General features: G+C 40.5%; 1 protein-coding gene across 3 annotated transcripts in view; it reads right to left on the reverse strand.

Moving 5' to 3' along the window:
* Positions 1–375: 375 nt before the first annotated feature.
* LOC117507204 (eukaryotic translation initiation factor 4B-like) overlaps positions 376–19,832 on the reverse strand; it is a 45,848-nt gene continuing 26,391 nt past the window's right edge. The window contains exons 6-15 of one of the 3 annotated variants that reach the window (XM_034167018.1): positions 19,550–19,693; positions 18,840–19,025; positions 16,673–16,810; positions 14,829–15,078; positions 14,548–14,636; positions 5,411–5,660; positions 5,211–5,245; positions 3,884–4,013; positions 1,639–1,711; positions 376–1,519 (exon numbers count right to left, since the gene is read on the reverse strand). In XM_034167018.1, coding sequence (XP_034022909.1) covers positions 1,451–1,519; positions 1,639–1,711; positions 3,884–4,013; positions 5,211–5,245; positions 5,411–5,660; positions 14,548–14,636; positions 14,829–15,078; positions 16,673–16,810; positions 18,840–19,025; positions 19,550–19,693 — 1,364 coding nt within the window. In that variant the 3' untranslated portion in view covers positions 376–1,450. Of the gene's footprint in view, positions 1,520–1,638; positions 1,712–3,883; positions 4,014–5,210; positions 5,246–5,410; positions 5,661–14,547; positions 14,637–14,819; positions 15,079–16,672; positions 16,811–18,839; positions 19,026–19,549; positions 19,694–19,832 lie in introns of all 3 variants that reach the window. The other 2 variants (XM_034167017.1, XM_034167019.1) reach the window with 2 other exon arrangements.

The following is a 19,832-nucleotide window of genomic DNA, read 5'->3' on the forward strand; positions in this document are numbered from 1 at the left end:
ATATTAATGGTACCAGACACATCGAATGAAATTTTCACCTATTCAGTGGGAAGAAGCAGTTTGTGGTTTTTAGCTTGCCCCATACAGTTACACTGTGCAACTGTTAAGCTTGTGACTGTGTCTTTGCTATAACTCCAGACTAATTTGGAGTAGTGTCCCAAAAGTGAGCAGTGTGTGTGAGCTCCTAACCAGCTGGCACCACGAGCCCAGCCCTCAGCAGGAGGTCCAGACTGAAGAAACACTGGAAGCTTTCAGAACACACAGAGCTCAGCTTAAATGTAATATGCAAGAACTACGCAACTTTTTTTTTTCTGCTAACACCTTTGTCTATATCCCCTCCAGTAGCAGTAATACAATAACCACATACTATTTGTGTGTAGATAATGGCCCCAATTTATTGCAAATTGGAAGACAAGTTCACGTATTCATATTTGTCACTTCAGAGAGAGTGAAAGATTTAGACAGCTGCACAGAATCTTGGACATCTCCAAATGAGACGATGAGCATTTCATTAATGTGATTAAATCATCAGGTGTAGAAAGACAGCACTGTACAATGTTTGGGGGTAATAGTAATGGCACTTGGTTGATTCTCAGAGTGAGACTCCTGCGGTTGCTGCTTTTCCTCAGTCTGGACATACAAGCCACTCGTGTAATACTGTATCTTGTACGTAGTACACAGTCGTCACGTAATACTGCATGAACCAGTTAAAAAAATAAAATCAATTTGTAACGTGATGCAAACATGACTTGCACTTCGATTAGTAGCCAGCTTCAACATTCATGACTGGTAGTCGTGGAAGACAGGATTGTTGAGCAATGTGCACCAACAATTTTGCTGAGCTCAATTTAAAATTTCATACCAATTTACTTACTAATGAATAAAAAAGGGCTTAAAATGAATTTGAGTTATATAGTTTAGCTATAAATTAGGCAATGAGTTAAAGATTGATTAAAAAAAAAAAGATTCCATTTAGTAAGCTACATTATGTCATAAGACCCAACCGTCCCACACCTGTGATCCACAAATATACAAATTCACTTTCCTTACTTTTTCCATTTATTACAATTAATTCCATGTTATCCATTTTCCATGTGTCAGCTACTGCTTCTTTCAAATTTAAAACAAGTCCAGTATGTAACTATTCTTTACAACCTGAAAGTCCTCAAGGTGGGGCAGGGAAGGAAGTTTAAAGGCCAGAAATATTTGGACATTAACAAAGCCTAAACTCATTTAATTTCAACATGCCGCTGTATGCAAATAAAATATCTAACTTTGTACGTGTCCGAATATTTATAGACCCATGCACAGGGCAGGTTTGAAGGACAGGGGAGGAAGAGAGTGATATTGTCCTAGAAGCCTCTTCCAGGTAAGACATTTTATATATGCTATGTGAATTTTTTCTTTCTGCGTTCGCTTGCTCCTTTCCTCAAGTAGGGTCTTGTGTTCTCTACTCAACGTCGTCTCCTTGGTCTCCGTCCATTAGCAAAGCGGCGTACTTACTAGCCGAGCTGAATTTCTAAAGACAGAACACAGAAGAGGCTGAAAGTACTGTGGACAGGCAATGCAGATTTACAAAATAATAATAATAATAAATATGCTGCATGAATAACGGTTAAATGTCACTTATGAACTCACAGGGGTTGGAGTTTCTTCGTATTTCTTTGGCTCTGGTGGTGGTTTGGAGTCTCGCTCTTTTCTGTTATCCTTTCTATAATCACAATAGACACTAAAGTTAAAACTCACTGACTGATCACATCAATGTTTTCCATGACTAATCTATCACATTCATAGATCAAGAAATGAACTGGACACGTCATCATCCACTAAATATTTCTGAAAATTTAAGTCATCATATTAAAACAACAAGCTAATATACACATCACAAGGTATCTTAGAAGCTGATCACGCTCATGGACAAATGCTGATGCTCCTAAACGGGGTTCTGTTATGCCCCCCCCATTTCCAGGCTTCCAGAAATTACCAGTTTCTGTGCTTATTACTTTAGAATAGAACAGAAATAAGCACAAACTGGTCATTTCTTGGAAGCCTGGAAATGGACAGGAGCTGGAGTTTGCCACGACACCCATAGTGGGGAGGAGATGCAGGAGCAGGAGCAATGCGTTTGGGCGTGTCACACACAACAGGTCATTGGGGGCATCCTAAAGCAAGGAGCAGGTCAGATGTAGACATGGGTAACAGAACAGGCAACAGTTTCAGGCCTAAACTGTACTTTGGTGATTTAAGTGACTTTGAATGTGGCATGGTTGTTGGTGCCAGGTGGGCTGGTTTGAGTTTGAATTTAAATAGCTGATTAACTGAAACTTCTAAAAACAACCATCTCTAGAAACTATGGAGAATGGTATCATGAAGAAACAATCGACTGAGCAGCAGCTCTCTGGAAAAAAAATGCCTTGTTGAAGGCAGAGATCAGAAAAAAAAAATAACTCGACTGGTTTAAGCTGATAGAAAGGCACCAGTAACTCAAATAACCACTTGTTACAACTAAGGTATGTAGGAGAGCTTCACTAAATGCAGACCAATTCAATTTCAATATATTTTTATTTATATAGCACCAAATCACAAAGTTGCCTCAAGGCACTTCACACAAGTAAGGTCTAACCTTACCAACCCCCAGAGCAAGCAAGGAAAAACTCCCTCTGAGGAAGAAACCTCAAGCAGACCAGACTCAAAGGGGTGACCTTCTGCTTGGGCCATGCTACAAACACAAATTACAAAACAATTCACAAAACAAATATACAGGAAATGTTGCTGGTGCACAGGACAGGAGGGTTTCAGAAACAGACACCACACCCATCTCTGGATGGAGCTGAACCTCAGAGAGGGGGGGAAAAAAAAAAAAAAAAAAAAAAAAACAGAATTAGGCAGCAGAAAGACAAGTACAGTATAATTTGTCAGCATTAAACAACAAGAAGAACAAAAGAAAATACTAAGGTGATCGCTGGCCACTAGCCCTAAGCTTCACTAAAAGACCCAGAATTTAGATAAAGTTGAAGCTGCGGCCCACTCAGTTTCCTAATAAAATGAATTTAAAAGTAAAAAGCATAGTACCATACTATGCCAGTATGCTAGCCATACGAAAGGGAAAATAAGTGCGTCTTAAGTCTTGACTTGAATCTGACTGTTTTATTGACGCAGGGAGATCATTCCACAGAACAGGGGCATGATAAGTGAAAGCTCTGTGACCCGTAGACTTTTTAATTCACCCTAGAGACACAAAGTAGTCCTGCACCCTGAGAACGCAAAGCCCGGGCCAGAACGTAGGGTTTAATTAGGTCAGCTAAGTAGGGAGGTGCCAGTCCGTGAACAATTTTATAGGCTAGTAGCAGAACCTTAGAATCTGATCTCACTGGGACAGGAATCCAGTGAAGAGAGGGCAAAATGGGTGTAATGTGGTCAAACGTTCTGGTTCCTGCCACAAAGTGTGCAGACCACACCGGACTCGATGCCTACCAGCTAAGAACAGGGAACTGCAGCTACAGCGGACATGGTCTCAATAAAAATTCAACAATGGAAGATGAGACAAATGTTGCCTTGTCTGATGAGTCAAAGAAATTTTTGCCTTCATATAAAATCATTTTCCCCCTTTCCTGATGCACAGGAAATGCTTCGGAAAGCATGTGAAGCAACTTTGCATCATGTGAAATTTACTGTTGCCTGGCTGCAGCGGTCACTCATTTGCTGTTTCCCCCCCCCAAGTCTTCCATCAAATATTTGTCCTGCAGACTTGAAACCAACTCTATCCATCCTTATGTCTAAAACACCAGAATAATAAATCACTGTGTAAAACACCACAAACTACTCATACAAATTTAACTCTTCATTTTGCTAAGTTATGGATACTGGAGTTACCAAACCTGACCTTTCTGGCTCCTTTCTTCTGTCTTTGTTGGGCCCATCTCCTCGGCCCCTCCCTGCTGCAGGCCCTGCAGGCCCCCCTCGTGCCCGTGGGGGCCCCCTGTCCCGACGGGCACCGTCAGCCTTGTTCTCATCTTAAAGGAGAAACCAGTCAGTTGAGGTACGGGAAGTTAAATGTGTTCACTGCACACAAGCACACAGATTGCCGCTGGGAAGGATTCAGTAAGTGCCAAAGTCATTTCACATGTAACCACGCAGCCTGTATGAAAATGTGCTCTTTGAAAAAGCAAGGTGACAAGTCCAACAAAAGCTGTAAATTTCTGAGGCAGACACTGACAGCTGCATCAGTCTCTTTTGTTGATTGGTCAGCTGTGTGGTGGTGCCAGTACACCAGGTGCATACTTTTCTTGCAAGCCTATGATGAACTTTGACATTTCTTCCACATGAGACATTAACAGTAAATGGATCTGAACAACCTGCCAAACTTGTCTGCCATCATCCTCAGGTATTATGATGTGAAATATTCTCTTTTTTTGAGGGTGAATAAATATATAATATTTACATAGAAAATAGCTGGTGGCTGCCACAGTCCATCCAGAAAGCATTCACAGCGCTTCACTTTTTCCACATTTTGTTATGTTGCAGTGTTATTCCAAAATGGATGAAATTTGCTTCCCCCCCTCAAACTTCTATTCACAACACCATGACATTTTTTTGTTTGCAAAAACATTAAAAATAAAAACCTGTACATAAGTATTCACACCCTTTGCTTAATACTTTGTTGATGCACCTTTGACAGCAATTACAGCCTCAAGTCTTATTGAATATGATGTCATGATAGAGTTCATGATAATATATTTCTTTATTTTTAATAAATTTGCAAAAATCTCCAACTTTTTTCACATTGTCATTATGGGGTATTGTGTAGAAGTTTGAGGAAAAAAAATTTTTTCATCCATTTTGGAATAAAGCTGTAACATAAAAAAAATGCAGAAAGTGAAATGCTGGGAAAAAGATGGACAATGTGCACACTGAAGTTGGCAAAACAATTCTCCACAGGGAAGGGTGAAAAAAAAAAATAAATAAAGCTTGGAAGCAGTCCCATTGTTTCAATTTCTGGTTTCTTTTCACAATGACTACACTGGACAACTGTGCACTTTTTTTTTTTCTTATTTTTGTGCAGTGTTTGTTTTCTATAATGTGCTTTCATAGCATTGTGTTTTTCCAAAGGAAATTTAGGAATGTTTTAAAAACCAAAAAATGGTTTCATCTGAATTTTATTTAATAACACTGACATTTAGCTGAGGTACAATCTTATCAGTAGGCCTTACCTTTTCCAGATCCTCTTTCATCTGAAGAACTGGAGCTAAGGAGAAAGTGAAAATAGTCAGGGCAAGATATTCAAAACACTGCCAAGAAAGCTCAAGATTGTACTTCACGCCAAATCTGATTTTAAGTGCAGACAAAAACGTTTGCACTCGACGTGACCGTTAAAGAGTAGCATTTTCCTGAGGTTTCTTCACATTTTTACCTGAGCTTGGGAGGAACTGACCCACTTGGGGAGACAGGAGAGACCGGAGGCCGCCCATCACTCTCACTAGAGCCTATACTGGCTGCACTTCTCTTAGCCCAGGCATTCTCTTTTGGAGGGGGTGCAGGCATCACCTTCAGGGGTTCTTTCAAAGAGGGCCGTGAGGAGGAAACGGGAGAAGATGGGTCACCTTCTTTTCCACTGAAAACGTCATTCTCTCCTGAGCGCTCACCATCTCGACACCTTGAACCTGGTATATGTAAAGAGAATTAAAAATGGTTTTAAAAAGTTGCAAGTGTAATTTTAATAAATTCCTGTAGCAGCTTACAGTGCATCCAGAAAGTATTCATGATGCTTTTTCCACATTTTATATTAATTACAGCCTTATAGCAAAATGGAGTAAATTCATTTTCCCCCTCAAAATTCTACTCACAACATCCCATAATGTCAAAATGAAAAAGTTATTACATTTTTTTTTGTGAAAATTTATTAAAAATAAAAACACTAAGAAAACACATGTAAGTATGTAAGTATTAACACCCTTTGCTTAATACTTTGTTGATGCACCTTTGGCAACAATTACAGCCTCAAGTCTTCTTGAATATGATGTTACAAGCTCGGTGCACCTATCTTTGGACAGTTTTGCCCATTCCTCTTTGCAGCACCTCTCAAGCTCCATCAGGTTGGATGGGGAGCGTCAGTGCACAGCCATTTTCAGATCTCTCCAGAGATGCTCAATCGGATTCAGGTCTGGGCCACTCAAGAACATTCTCAGAGTTGTCCTGAAGCTACTCCTTTGATATCTTGGCTGTATGTTTAGAGTCTTTGTCCTGCTGAAAGATGAACCGCTGCCGCACTGAGGTCAAGAGGACTATGGAGCAGGTTTTCATCCAGTATGTCTCTGTACATTGCTGCAGTCATCGTTCCCTCTCCCAGTTCCTGCTGCTCAAAAAACATCCCCACAGCATGATGCTGCCACCGCCATGCTTCACTGTAGGGATGGTGCCTGCTTTCCTCCAAACATGACGCCTGGCATTCACAGCAGAGTTCAATCTGTCTCGTGGTCAGAGTCCTTCAGGTGCCTTTTGGCAAACTCCAGGTGGGCTGCCATGTGCCTTTTACTAAGGAGTGGCTTCTGTTTGGCCACTCTACCATACAGGCCTGATTGTTTTTTTTTGCTGCAGAGACGGTTGTCCTTCTGGAAGGTTCTCCTCTCTCCACAGAGGAATGTTGGAGCTCTGATAGAGTGACCATTAGGTTCTCTGTCACATCCCTGACAAAGGCTCTTCTCCCCCGATTACTCAGTTTAGATGGGCAACCAGCTCTAAGAAGAGTCCTGGTGGATCTCAACTTCTTCCATTTATACATGATGGAGGCCACTGTGCTCACTGGGACCTTCAAAGCAGCAGAAATGTTTCTGTACCCTTCCCCAGATTTGTGCCTCGAGACAATCCTGTCTCAGAGGTCTACAGACAATTCCTTTGACTTCATGCTTGGTTTGTGCTCTGGCATGCACTGTCAACTGTGGGACCTCATATGTAGACAGGTGTGTGTCTTTCCAAATGATGTCCAATCAACTGAATTTACCCCAGGTGGACTTCAATTAAGCTGTAGAAACATCTCAAGGATGATCAGTGGAAACAGGATGCACCTGAGCTCAATTTTGAGCTTCATGGCAAAGGTTGTGAATACATATGTACATGTGATTTCTTTTTCTTTTTTAAAGTAAATTTTCAAAAATCTAAAAAAAAAGTAGAATTTTGAGGGGGAGAATTTTATTTTTTTTTTAATCCATTTTGGAGTTAAGGCTGAATTGTAAAAAATCTGTTCAATACTTTTCCTGTCATTTTACAGAAGGATTCTTTTGGAGGCTGAATACTGTCAAGATAAATCTCACTGTCCTTGAATCATCAAGCCCCCCAACCCCCAAAAGTCCACAAAATTATATTTTGCATACTTCAATTTATTGCTGGAAAATAGCTTTTTCAATAATTCTGTACATTTCTTCAATCAATGTCAATCTACACAAAGATTTTCATTGAACTTCAATCATTCTAAAGGCCACCATGGCCCCACAGTATAAAAAAACAAAAACAAACAAAAAAACCTGCTGCATAAGTGTTGAATTATAAAATGTTCAACAGGACATGTGCTTTGGAGGAGCAGCTGACAGTGACTCAGTCAGATAAAAGACAAAAAAAAAAAAAAAAACCCTGAATAATGTGCTCAGTATGCTTGCTCCCTTTTGCACACACTAAATTAAATGTGCTCACTGGAGAAACACTCACAGAAGTGTGTGTGTGTGTTGGGGGGGTATATATAATGGAAGGCTAAATTACCAGTGGTCGTATGAGCATTGTCTTCTTTGTAATTTTCAGTTGTTTAATTGGTATCCCAGTACAAAATATATAATTAATTATACATTTATTGTTATTTACATTAATGATTAAGATCCTATTGTCTTATGTACAATTTGTATTTGCTCAATCAAGCCCCTCTATTTTGTCACGTAATAATTTCACAAGAACCACAATAGAAATAAGTGACTGTTTTATTGTGTTATCAATGTACAGTGAAGCCAATAATTATTTGATCCACTGTCGATTTTGCAACTTCTCCCACCTATAAAGAATGGAGAGGTCTGTAATTTTTATCATAGGATACATTTCAACTGTGAGACAGAATCTATAAAAAAAAACACCAGAAAATCACAGTGTATGAATTTTAATTAATTAATTTGCAATTTATTGCATGAAAAGTATTTGATACAATCGAAATATAGACCTTAATATTTGGTACAGAAACCTTTGTTTACAATTACATAGGTCAGATGTCTCCTGTAGTTCTTGATCAAGTTTGCACACTGCAGCAGGGACTTTGGTCCACTCCTCCATACAGATCTTCTCCAGATCTTTCAAGTTTTGAGTTTCAGCTCCCTCAAATGATTTTCTATTGAGTTCAGGTCTGGAGACTGGCTCGGCCACTCCGGGACCTTGAAATTCTTCTTACTGAGCCACTCCTTAGTTACCCTGGCTGTGTGTTTCAGGTCATTGTCATGCTGGAAGACCCAGCCACGACCCATCTTCAATACTGTCACTGATGGAAGGAGGTTGTTTGCCAAATCTTGCAATACATGACTCCACCCATCCTCCCTTCAATACGGTGCAGTCGTCCTGTCCCCTTTACAGAAAAGCAGCCTCAAAAAAGATATTTCCACCCCCATACTTCATTGTTGGGATAGTGTTCTTGGGATTGTTCTCATCTTCCAAACATGGCGAGGAGTTGATACCAAAAAGCTCTATTTTGGTCTCATATGTCCACATGACCTTCTCCCATGCCTCCTCTGGATCATCCAGATGATCACTGACGAACTTCAAACAGGCCTGGACATGTGCTGGCTTGAACAGGGGGACCTTGCTGCCCTGCAGGATTTTAAACCATGACAGCGTAGTGTGTTACTAATGTAATCTTTGCGACTGTGGTCCCAGCTATCTTCAGGTCATTGATCAGGTCCTCCCGTGTAGTTCAGGGCTTTCTCAGAATCATCTTTACCCCATGAGGTGAAATCTTGCATAGAGCCACAGACCGAGGAAGATTGGCAGTCATCTTGTGTTTCTTCCATTTGCGAATAATTATGCCAACAGTTGTGGTCTTCTCACCAAGCTGCTTGTCTATTGTCCTGTAGCCTATCATGGCCTTGTGCAGGTCTACAATTTTGTCCCTGATGTCCCTAAACAGCTCTTTGGTCTTGGCCATGGTGGATAGGTTGGAGTGTGAGTGATTGTGTGGACAGGTGTCTTTTATATAGGTAACAAAGTCAAACAGGTGCAATTAATACAGGTAAACAGTGTAGAATAGGAGGACTTCTTAAACAAGAACTAACAGGTCTGTGTGAGCCAGAATTCTTGCTGGTTGGTAGGTGATCAAAAACTTATTTCATGCAATGAAATGCAATTTATTTAAGTAAAAATCATACAGTGTGGTTTTCTGATTTTTTTTTAAGACTGTCTCTCACAATTGATGTGCAGCTATGATAAAAATTACAGACATCTCCATCCTTTGTAGGTGGGAAAACTTGCAAAATCAACAGTGGATCAAATACTTATTTGCCTCACTGTATGTTACTGATATGTTTGATAAAGCTAATTTCGTTGCATATACACATATACACACATACATATATATACACACACACATACATATACATATATATATATATATATATATATATATATATATATATATATATATATATATATATATATATATATATATATATATATATATATATATATATATATATATATATATATATATATATATATATATATATATATATATATATATATATATATATATATACACACACACACACACACACATACACTCAACAAAAATATAAACAACACTTTTGGTTTTGCTCCCATTTTGTATGAGATGAACTCAAAGATCTAAAACTTTTTCCACATACACAATATCACCATTTCCCTCAAATATTGTTCACAAACCAGTCTAAATCTGTGATAGTGAGCACTTCTCCTTTGCTGAGATAATCCATCCCACCTCACAGGTGTGCCATACCAAGATGCTGATTAGACACCATGATTAGTGCACAGGTGTGCCTACCTCTCCACAATTTCTCTTATACTCACTCGACTGGTAAGCACTGAAAGCCGAGACAGGCGTGTCCCAACTTGTCCTCTAACACTCCGAAGAGGAGGTGTTCCTTTGTCTCACTTCATCAGCGAATCGTTCGTGACGCGCGAAGCCTCCGCGTGGCTTTCCATGACAAAATCTCTTGTTAAAAGTGAAATCTGCCGGAAAATGGCTGATGTCCAGCTCTTGTGATAACCAGAGAAATTGCACGCGACAGTCCCGGGTCCACACAGCCATCCATTTAGAAATGATGTTGTGGTGTCTGCCTCTCGATGGCGGCTCGGAGCGTGTCGCGCCGTGCGCCATTGTGGGCCGTCCTTAAAGCTGAAGTCAATCAATCAATCAATCAATTTTTTTTATATAGCGCCTAATCACAACAAACAGTTGCCCCAAGGCGCTTTATATTGTAAGGCAAGGCCATACAATAATTATGTAAAACCCCAACGGTCAAAACGACCCCCTGTGAGCAAGCACTTGGCTACAGTGGGAAGGAAAAACTCCCTTTTAACAGGAAGAAACCTCCAGCAGAACCAGGCTCAGGGAGGGGCAGTCTTCTGCTGGGACTGGTTGGGGCTGAGAGAGAGAACCAGGAAAAAGACATGCTGTGGAGGGGAGCAGAGATCGATCACTAATGATTAAATGCAGAGTGGTGCATACAGAGCAAAAAGAGAAAGAAACAATGCATCATGGGAACCCCCCAGCAGTCTACGTCTATAGCAGCATAACTAAGGGATGGTTCAGGGTCACCTGATCCAGCCCTAACTATAAGCTTTAGCAAAAAGGAATGTTTTAAGCCTAATCTTAAAAGTAGAGAGGGTGTCTGTCTCCCTGATCTGAATTGAGAGCTGGTTCCACAGGAGAGGAGCCTGAAAGCTGAAGGCTCTGCCTCCCATTCTACTCTTACAAACCCTAGGAACTACAAGTAAGCCTGCAGTCTGAGAGCGAAGCGCTCTATTGGGGTGATATGGTACTACGAGGTCCCCAAGATAAGATGGGACCTGATTATTCAAAACCTTATAAGTAAGAAGAAGAATTTTAAATTCTATTCTAGAATTAACAGGAAGCCAATGAAGAGAGGCCAATATGGGTGAGATATGCTCTCTCCTTCTAGTCCCCGTCAGTACTCTAGCTGCAGCATTTTGAATTAACTGAAGGCTTTTTAGGGAACTTTTAGGACAACCTGATAATAATGAATTACAATAGTCCAGCCTAGAGGAAATAAATGCATGAATTAGTTTTCAGCATCACTCTGAGACAAGACCTTTCTGATTTTAGAGATATTGCATAAATGCAAAAAAGCAGTCCTACATATTTGTTTAATATGCGCTTTGAATGACATATCCTGATCAAAAATGACTCCAAGATTTCTCACAGTATTACTAGCGGTCAGGGTAATGCCATCCACAGTAAGGATCTGGTTAGACACCATGTTTCTAAGATTTGTGGGGCCAAGTACAATAACTTCAGTTTTATCTGAGTTTAAAAGCAGGAAATTAGAGGTCATCCATGTCTTTATGTCTGTAAGACAATCCTGCAGTTTAGCTAATTGGTGTGTGTCCTCTGGCTTCATGGATAGATAAAGCTGGGTATCATCTGCGTAACAATGAAAATTTAAGCAATACCGTCTAATAATACTGCCTAAGGGAAGCATGTATAAAGTGAATAAAATTGGTCCTAGCACAGAACCTTGTGGAACTCCATAATTAACTTTAGTCTGTGAAGAAGATTCCCCATTTACATGAACAAATTGTAATCTATTAGACAAATATGATTCAAACCACCGCAACGCAGTGCCTTTAATACCTATGGCATGCTCTAATCTCTGTAATAAAATTTTATGGTCAACAGTATCAAAAGCAGCACTGAGGTCTAACAGAACAAGCACAGAGATGAGTCCACTGTCCGAGGCCATAAGATGATCATTTGTAACCTTCACTAATGCCGTTTCTGTACTATGATGAATTCTAAAACCTGACTGAAACTCTTCAAATAGACCATTCCTCTGCAGATGATCAGTTAGCTGTTTTACAACTACCCTTTCAAGAATTTTTGAGAGAAAAGGAAGGTTGGAGATTGGCCTATAATTAGCTAAGATAGCTGGGTCAAGTGATGGCTTTTTAAGTAATGGTTTAATTACTGCCACCTTAAAAGCCTGTGGTACATAGCCAACTAACAAAGATAGATTGATCATATTTAAGATCGAAGCATTAAATAATGGTAGGGCTTCCTTGAGCAGCCTGGTAGGAATGGGGTCTAATAAACATGTTGATGGTTTGGATGAAGTAACTAATGAAAATAACTCAGACAGAACAATCGGAGAGAAAGAGTCTAACCAAATACCGGCATCACTGAAAGCAGCCAAAGATAATGATACGTCTTTGGGATGGTTATGAGTAATTTTTTCTCTAATAGTTAAAATTTTGTTAGCAAAGAAAGTCATGAAGTCATTACTAGTTAAAGTTAATGGAATACTCAGCTCAATAGAGCTCTGACTCTTTGTCAGCCTGGCTACAGTGCTGAAAAGAAACCTGGGGTCGTTCTTATTTTCTTCAATTAGTGATGAGTAGAAAGATGTCCTAGCTTTACGGAGGGCTTTTTTATAGAGCAACAGACTCTTTTTCCAGGCTAAGTGAAGATCTTCTAAATTAGTGAGACGCCATTTCCTCTCCAACTTACGGGTTATCTGCTTTAAGCTACGAGTTTGTGAGTTATACCACGGAGTCAGGCACTTCTGATTTAAAGCTCTCTTTTTCAGAGGAGCTACAGCATCCAAAGTTGTCTTCAATGAGGATGTAAAACTATTGACAAGATACTCTATCTCACTTACAGAGTTTAGGTAGCTACTCTGCACTGTGTTGGTATATGGCATTAAAGAACATAAAGAAGGAATCATATCCTTAAACCTAGTTACAGCGCTTTCTGAAAGACGTCTAGTGTAATGAAACTTATTCCCCACTGCTGGGTAGTCCATCAGAGTAAATGTAAATGTTATTAAGAAATGATCAGACAGAAGGGAGTTTTCAGGGAATACTGTTAAGTCTTCTATTTCCATACCATAAGTCAGAACAAGATCTAAGATATGATTAAAGTGGTGGGTGGACTCATTTACTTTTTGAGCAAAGCCAATAGAGTCTAATAATAGATTAAATGCAGTGTTGAGGCTGTCATTCTCAGCATCTGTGTGGATGTTAAAATCGCCCACTATAATTATCTTATCTGAGCTAAGCACTAAGTCAGACAAAGGGTCTGAAAATTCACAGAGAAACTCACAGTAACGACCAGGTGGACGATAGATAACAAATAAAACTGGTTTTTGGGACTTCCAATTTGGATGGACAAGACTAAGAGTCAAGCTTTCAAATGAATTAAAGCTCTGTCTGGGTTTTTGATTAATTAATAAGCTGGAATGGAAGATTGCTGCTAATCCTCCGCCCCGGCCCGTGCTACGAGCATTCTGACAGTTAGTGTGACTCGGGGGTGTTGACTCATTTAAACTAACATATTCATCCTGCTGTAACCAGGTTTCTGTAAGGCAGAATAAATCAATATGTTGATCAATTATTATATCATTTACCAACAGGGACTTAGAAGAGAGAGACCTAATGTTTAATAGACCACATTTAACTGTTTTAGTCTGTGGTGCAGTTGAAGGTGCTATATTATTTTTCTTTTTGAATTTTTATGCTTAAATAGATTTTTGCTGGTTATTGGTAGTCTGGGAGCAGGCACCGTCTCTACGGGGATGGGGTAATGAGGGGATGGCAGGGGGAGAGAAGCTGCAGAGAGGTGTGTAAGACTACAACTCTGCTTCCTGGTCCCAACCAGGAAGTAACACTCATTCTCTGTGAAGCCTGTAAAATTTTCACCGAAAGCCAGAAAATTTTTTGAATGGTTTCCAGCTGCCAGTCTCTAACAGTTTCTGAAAAGATTCTGATGGAAAAAAAGCCCAAATCATTCCACCATTTCCTCGCAATGAAACAACGAGAAGAGGGGTGGACCAGTCCTCACTCAAAGCCTGCCCACAGGCGAATGACGCAACTGACAGGCGTGGAAAAACTCACGCATGCGCACGAAGGTTCAAGCTTGGCTGACGTAAAAACATATGAATCAAATCCATATATTTTTTGCATAAAATAAAAAGGTCGGATACTTTTCTCAGACATATATATACACACACACACATACAATGACAAAAAGCTCTATTCTATTAAAAAGCATTTCTGCTTCCAATGAGTTTTGTTTTAGTACATATTGGATTGGTTAAAGTTACTTATCTTAATTCTCATAATTATTAACACTGATGCTGAAATCCACATGTACAAGCGACCCATAACATTGGAGATTTGCCTGTCCTACACCATGCTGTACCTGTCTGACATAGTTGCACCCTTGTTTAGATGTTTACTCTGAAGTACTTTGTAAATATTTTTTCTAAAAATGGTCACGCTACTACTGTCACAGTAAGGTTCTTGTCAACTCACCTCTCCCAGAAGTGCTTCCTGACTGCGATGACTCACTCACTGTGCGAGATCGCTCAGTAGGAGTTTCCTCACTGCGCCAACTCGGGTCCCTAAAAAGTTCCACAATATGGCTCCTTAAATACATTTGGGACGTGATACTGTATCTGAAATATACTTTTAACACTTTCGTTTGACTTTATTAGGTACAGTAAGCAGTGCTGTCAGCTCATAGATAAGCAACTGATGTTACACCACTAAAGCTTAACATCCAGTGTTGACTGTCAGCCTATGACCTGTCTCGCCTTCTCTCAGGCGCCCCACGACTTTTGTCTTCCTCCAGCTGCCTTTGCAACCTCTCTTCTTCTTTCTTTAGCCTTTCTTCTACCTCCCTCTCCCTGGCTGCTGTGTCAACTGGCTTGGCCCCACCAAAGATGGATGAAGCCCTGCTGCTGGCGCTGGAAGCTGGTGCTGGAGAAGTGCCACCACTGCTACCTTCCTCTTCCTTGGGCACACTACGAGGCTTCAAATTCAATTTGGGTCTTTGCTGGGGAGCTGGGGTGACATACAAATGGAATCTTAAGAGGTTTATGTGATCCTCAAAAACATATTAGCAGATGAGCTTTACAACATAGTGTCAATATTCAGGTAACACACTGAACCAAAATCCAACAACCTGTATACATTTGGCCAACAAGCATTTACATTTAAATTAGGTGAAAATGTTGTAAACTTTATGACCCAGTCACACGGCACACAACGATTCCTGAACGAAGGGAAAAAGTAAAAAACGCCACAATTCGTTGAGAAAAGTTGGATGAAAGAGATTTTATCACCGAACAGTCTGTGAAGCAAGAGCGCAAAAGGGATGAAGTAGGAACTTAACAAAACCGAAGCTCACGATCTCGACGCGTTAACGAAACACGCCTGGAGCCACAGCTGGGACAGTGTGTGTCTGCATCTCTGAGTTCCAAGACTCGGCGCTGGGACGGAGCTCATAGCGCCTGAGTCCTGGAGAAACTGCAAACAGAAGCTATGGAGATCTGTGTGCACGTCAGTGGACCCATCTGCTCTGGTTCCTCGTCCAGAACAAAAGAGGGATCATCCCCATCATCATCAGAATCCACACTGTCTGATGACACGCTGCGTGCTCCGTCTTGCTCCAAAAAAAAAAGTGCGCCGTGGTCACTGCTGTATCACTGTATTATGTTCTAAGCCATATAGATTTATAACTGAAAACTGTCAAAAGGGAGAATAAATATAAGTGTAAAGATGACTGAATATACCAGAGCAGTAAATTAATCAGTGTGTGTGAACGCGCGCATTGACTCACATGTGCGGTTATTCCACCAACTGATCACTGATCCACAACATGAGTTCTGCCTTCCAGAACAGCTCTTTATATAATCATTTTGATTCATCTACCCGTTGCCACATGTACATGAGGGCTGGATTGTCATTCCTACACATATTGTTATATTTAATACAAAATAAGCGCACGCAGCAGCTGATGCTGCATTCATGTACGGTCGGAAATTACACAACTTTTTTGTTGTTTCAAATTCAACAGTTGCTTGTGGCAAAATATTAATTATATCCACACAAAAGATTAATTCTAGCCTATGTAAGGTGCCTGAGCCCATTGAAACTGCCTCCCCACACAGGTAAAAAAAAAAAAAAAAAAAAAAAAAAAATCCAACCAAGCAGGCTGAGTTTATCCTGTAATTTCCGATGGCGCATGAAGCAGCAGCAGCCTCAGCGCTCACAAACCGGCTTCTGCACTATATGAAAACATTCAGCTGCTCCAACAAAGTCAAATTAAACAATAAGGTTACAAAAACTAAACAAATGATTAAAAAACGTCAAGAACGACAGCAAAACGAAACACGGATGAATTGAGGTTTTCGTTGCCCTTCGTTCAAATTTTTCAACAGTTTAAATAATGCTGACGAAGTGCCAGCTGCAGGGACGAAGCTGCGTGAATGTTAAACGATGCCAACGAAAGTCCAGATTTCTTGTTTCGTCTGGGCTTCGTCACCCTTTGTTAAGTGCCGTGTAACTGGGCTTTAAGACTGTACTAACACAACCTTATTTGAGATTAAACACCAATCATAAATAACGCTCACTATTCATAAATGTTCTTCCTCACCTCTCTCTTCACGCCTGTCATCACGGTCACCATAACGATCACGGTCTCCATAACGATCACTGCTACTTCGACTGTCATCATAATCACGGCGGAAGTTACTGCCGAAGGTACGACGACTTCCTCCACGAGAGTCATAACCTTGATTAATTATGTAAAAATAAATAAAGGGGAGATGAAAATGAAATATGTGGTACTATAAAAACCTAACTCGAGCTCTGCAATCAAGCTCATATGACATTACGACAGGGACAGTACACTTAACCCACAAAACGACACTTGAGATGCAGTTCTACAAATACTGCAATTTGATATGACAATATGATTTTTTTTGTCAATTTGTAAGACAGAGAAAAATGAAACACACATTTAAAGATTTTATCTATATACACTGAACAAAAATATAAACACTGTTTTTGCTCCCAATTTTCCTGAGCTGAACTCAAAGATCTAAAACATTTTCTATACACACACACAAAAACCTATTCCTCTCAGATATTGTTCACAAACCTGTTAGTGAGCACTTCTCTGCTGAGATAATCCATTCCTCCTCACAGATGTAACATAAGATGCTGATTAGACAGCATGATTATTGCACAGGTGTGCCTTAGGCTCACCACAAGAAAAGGCCACTCAAAAATGTGCAGTTCTTCTTTATTGGGGGGTGTGTGTGTGTGTGTCAGAAAACAGGAGCACGCTGTCGTATACACCAATCCAGAGCATCCCAAACATGCTAAATGGGTGATGTGTCCGGTGAGTATGCTGACCATGCAAAAACTGATGTTTTCAGCTTCCAGGAATACAGATTCTTACAACATGGTGCTGTGCATTATCATGCTGCAACATGAGGTGATGGTCGTGGATGAATGGCACAACAATGGGCCTGAGGATCTCGCCACGGTAGCTCTGTGCATTCAAAATGCCATCTGTGTTCGTTGTCCATAATATACACCTGCCTAAACCATAGCCCCACCGCCACCATGGGCCACTCGATCCACAGCACTGACATCAACAAGCCGCTCACACACACACGCACTGTCTGCCATCTTGCCATCTACCCTGAACAGTGAAAAATGGGATTCATCCACAAAGAGAACACCTTTTCAACGTGCCAGACACATGAGCATTTGCCCACTCAAGTCTGTTACGATGACTAACTACAGTCAGGTCGAGACCCCAATGAGGACAACAAGCATGCAGATAAGCTTCCCTGAGAGGGTTTCTGACAGCTCATGCAGAAATTCTTTGGCTCTGCAAACTGACTGTTGCAGCAGCTGTCCAGATCGCTGGTCTCAGACGATCTCGGAGGTGAACATGCTGGATGTGGAGGTCCTGGGCTGGTGTGGTCTGTAGTTGTGAGGCCAATTGGATGAACTGCCAAATTCATGAAACCGCTTCGGAGACGGCTTATGGTCGAGCGGGGGACACCAACCTTGTTCCTGGAGAGCACTTGCCCTGCATGTTTTCTAACTCTCTCTGTTCCACTCCCAGGCAATTAATTTTATCAGGAGTGCTCAGCTAATCAACAGCTGGAAAATGCCACTTTAAAAAAAAAATAAGGTGTGACTTGAGTAGGTAGATGTGGAAAACATGCAAGACAGGTGCCCTCCAGGAACAGGGTTGGTGACCCCCTGTGTTCGAGAAATGAAAATGCAATTCACGGGCAACAGCTCTGGTGGAAATTCCTGCAGTCAACATGCTAATCGCACGCTACCTCAAAAATTGTGACATCTGTAGCATTGTGTTGTGTGACAAAAGTGAACATTTTAGAGTGGCCTTTTATTGTGGCTAGCCTAAGGCACACCTATGCAATAATCATGCTGTCTAATCAGCATCTTGATATGCCACACCTTTGAGGTGGGATGGATTATCTCAGCAAAGGAGAAGTGCTCACTAACAGAATTAGACACATTTTTGAACAATATTTGAGAGGAATAGATCTTTTGTGTATATAGAAAATGTTTTAGATCTTTGAATTCAGCTCATGAAAAATGGGAGCAAAAACAAAGTGTTGCATTTATATTTTAGTACAGTATATAAAAAAAAATGCATATGACATTTAAGTGAAGTTTGGGTTTGTCAAAAACATTTCTAGATTATTTTGACAGCCAAGTAAATTTGTGAGAGAACTAAATGAAAGCCAATTTTCATCACAGACAAATCAACTCACTTCCTCTGTCGTAGTCTCTGCGATCCCTGTCATCGTAGCGATCCCTGCGATCTCTGTCATCATACCGATCTCTGCGGTCCCTGTCGTCATAGCGATCCCGGTAACGGTCTCTTCCTCCATCATAGCGATCATTGTCCCGCCGTGGCCCATCTCTGTAACGATCTGATTCATAACGGTCTCGTGATCCTGCAAAATATTTAACAAGGAAAACAGCCATATCATCACAGGCATAAGCTTCTCTGCATTAAGTGCCACTCGCCTCTCAGCTACACATCAATGTGTGTTAACGGCAACAACTGAGGAGACATTTCCAATATTTCAGTCTGTCAAACATTTAGATTACACTTATAATTGACACATTAGACCATTTAAAATGTTGTGGTACCTAAGCTACTGCCCACTTTCAAGTTCAAGCAAATATTCCCCATCTCTGTGCATAGTTTACATCAAACTTAAAGGACGCATGTTTATGATAATTAAAGTTTATTCTGTCATGCCTCCAAACCCCAATGCCCTCATCCCAACTCGCCCTGCAATTAAAGTTAAGTGCCAGAAAGGATGAGGGATACATTTAAAAATAAAGTGCAGGTGTTTGTAAAATACATTTAGTAAACTGCTCCAACCCATGTTCTCACATAGCAGGAGTCGAATGTTCATCTTAGTTTAGTTGTGATGGGATTTTGTGTCAAAAAAGAAGGAAATCAAATTACTCTCTCCAAAAGCTTCATCTCTCCTCGGAGGGCCATCATCGACATCTGCACTGGGTCGAGCTCTCCAGTCACTGTCGGTTTTGTCAGGACCCATGTCTGTCATTCGTCCACCCCTGTCCCGGCCACCCATAGGACCATCTCTCTCTGAAAATTCAAGAAGGGGTAGATTTTATACATGGCATGCATGAACTAATATACAAGCTACAAATCTTATCCATTTCATAACAGAGTTTCAGATTTTTAAATCTCATTATGGTATATCCAACAGTCTGCTCGAAATGAT

This window comes from Thalassophryne amazonica, chromosome 3 (assembly GCF_902500255.1).
Source record: "Thalassophryne amazonica chromosome 3, fThaAma1.1, whole genome shotgun sequence".
Lineage (NCBI taxonomy): Eukaryota > Metazoa > Chordata > Actinopteri > Batrachoidiformes > Batrachoididae > Thalassophryne > Thalassophryne amazonica.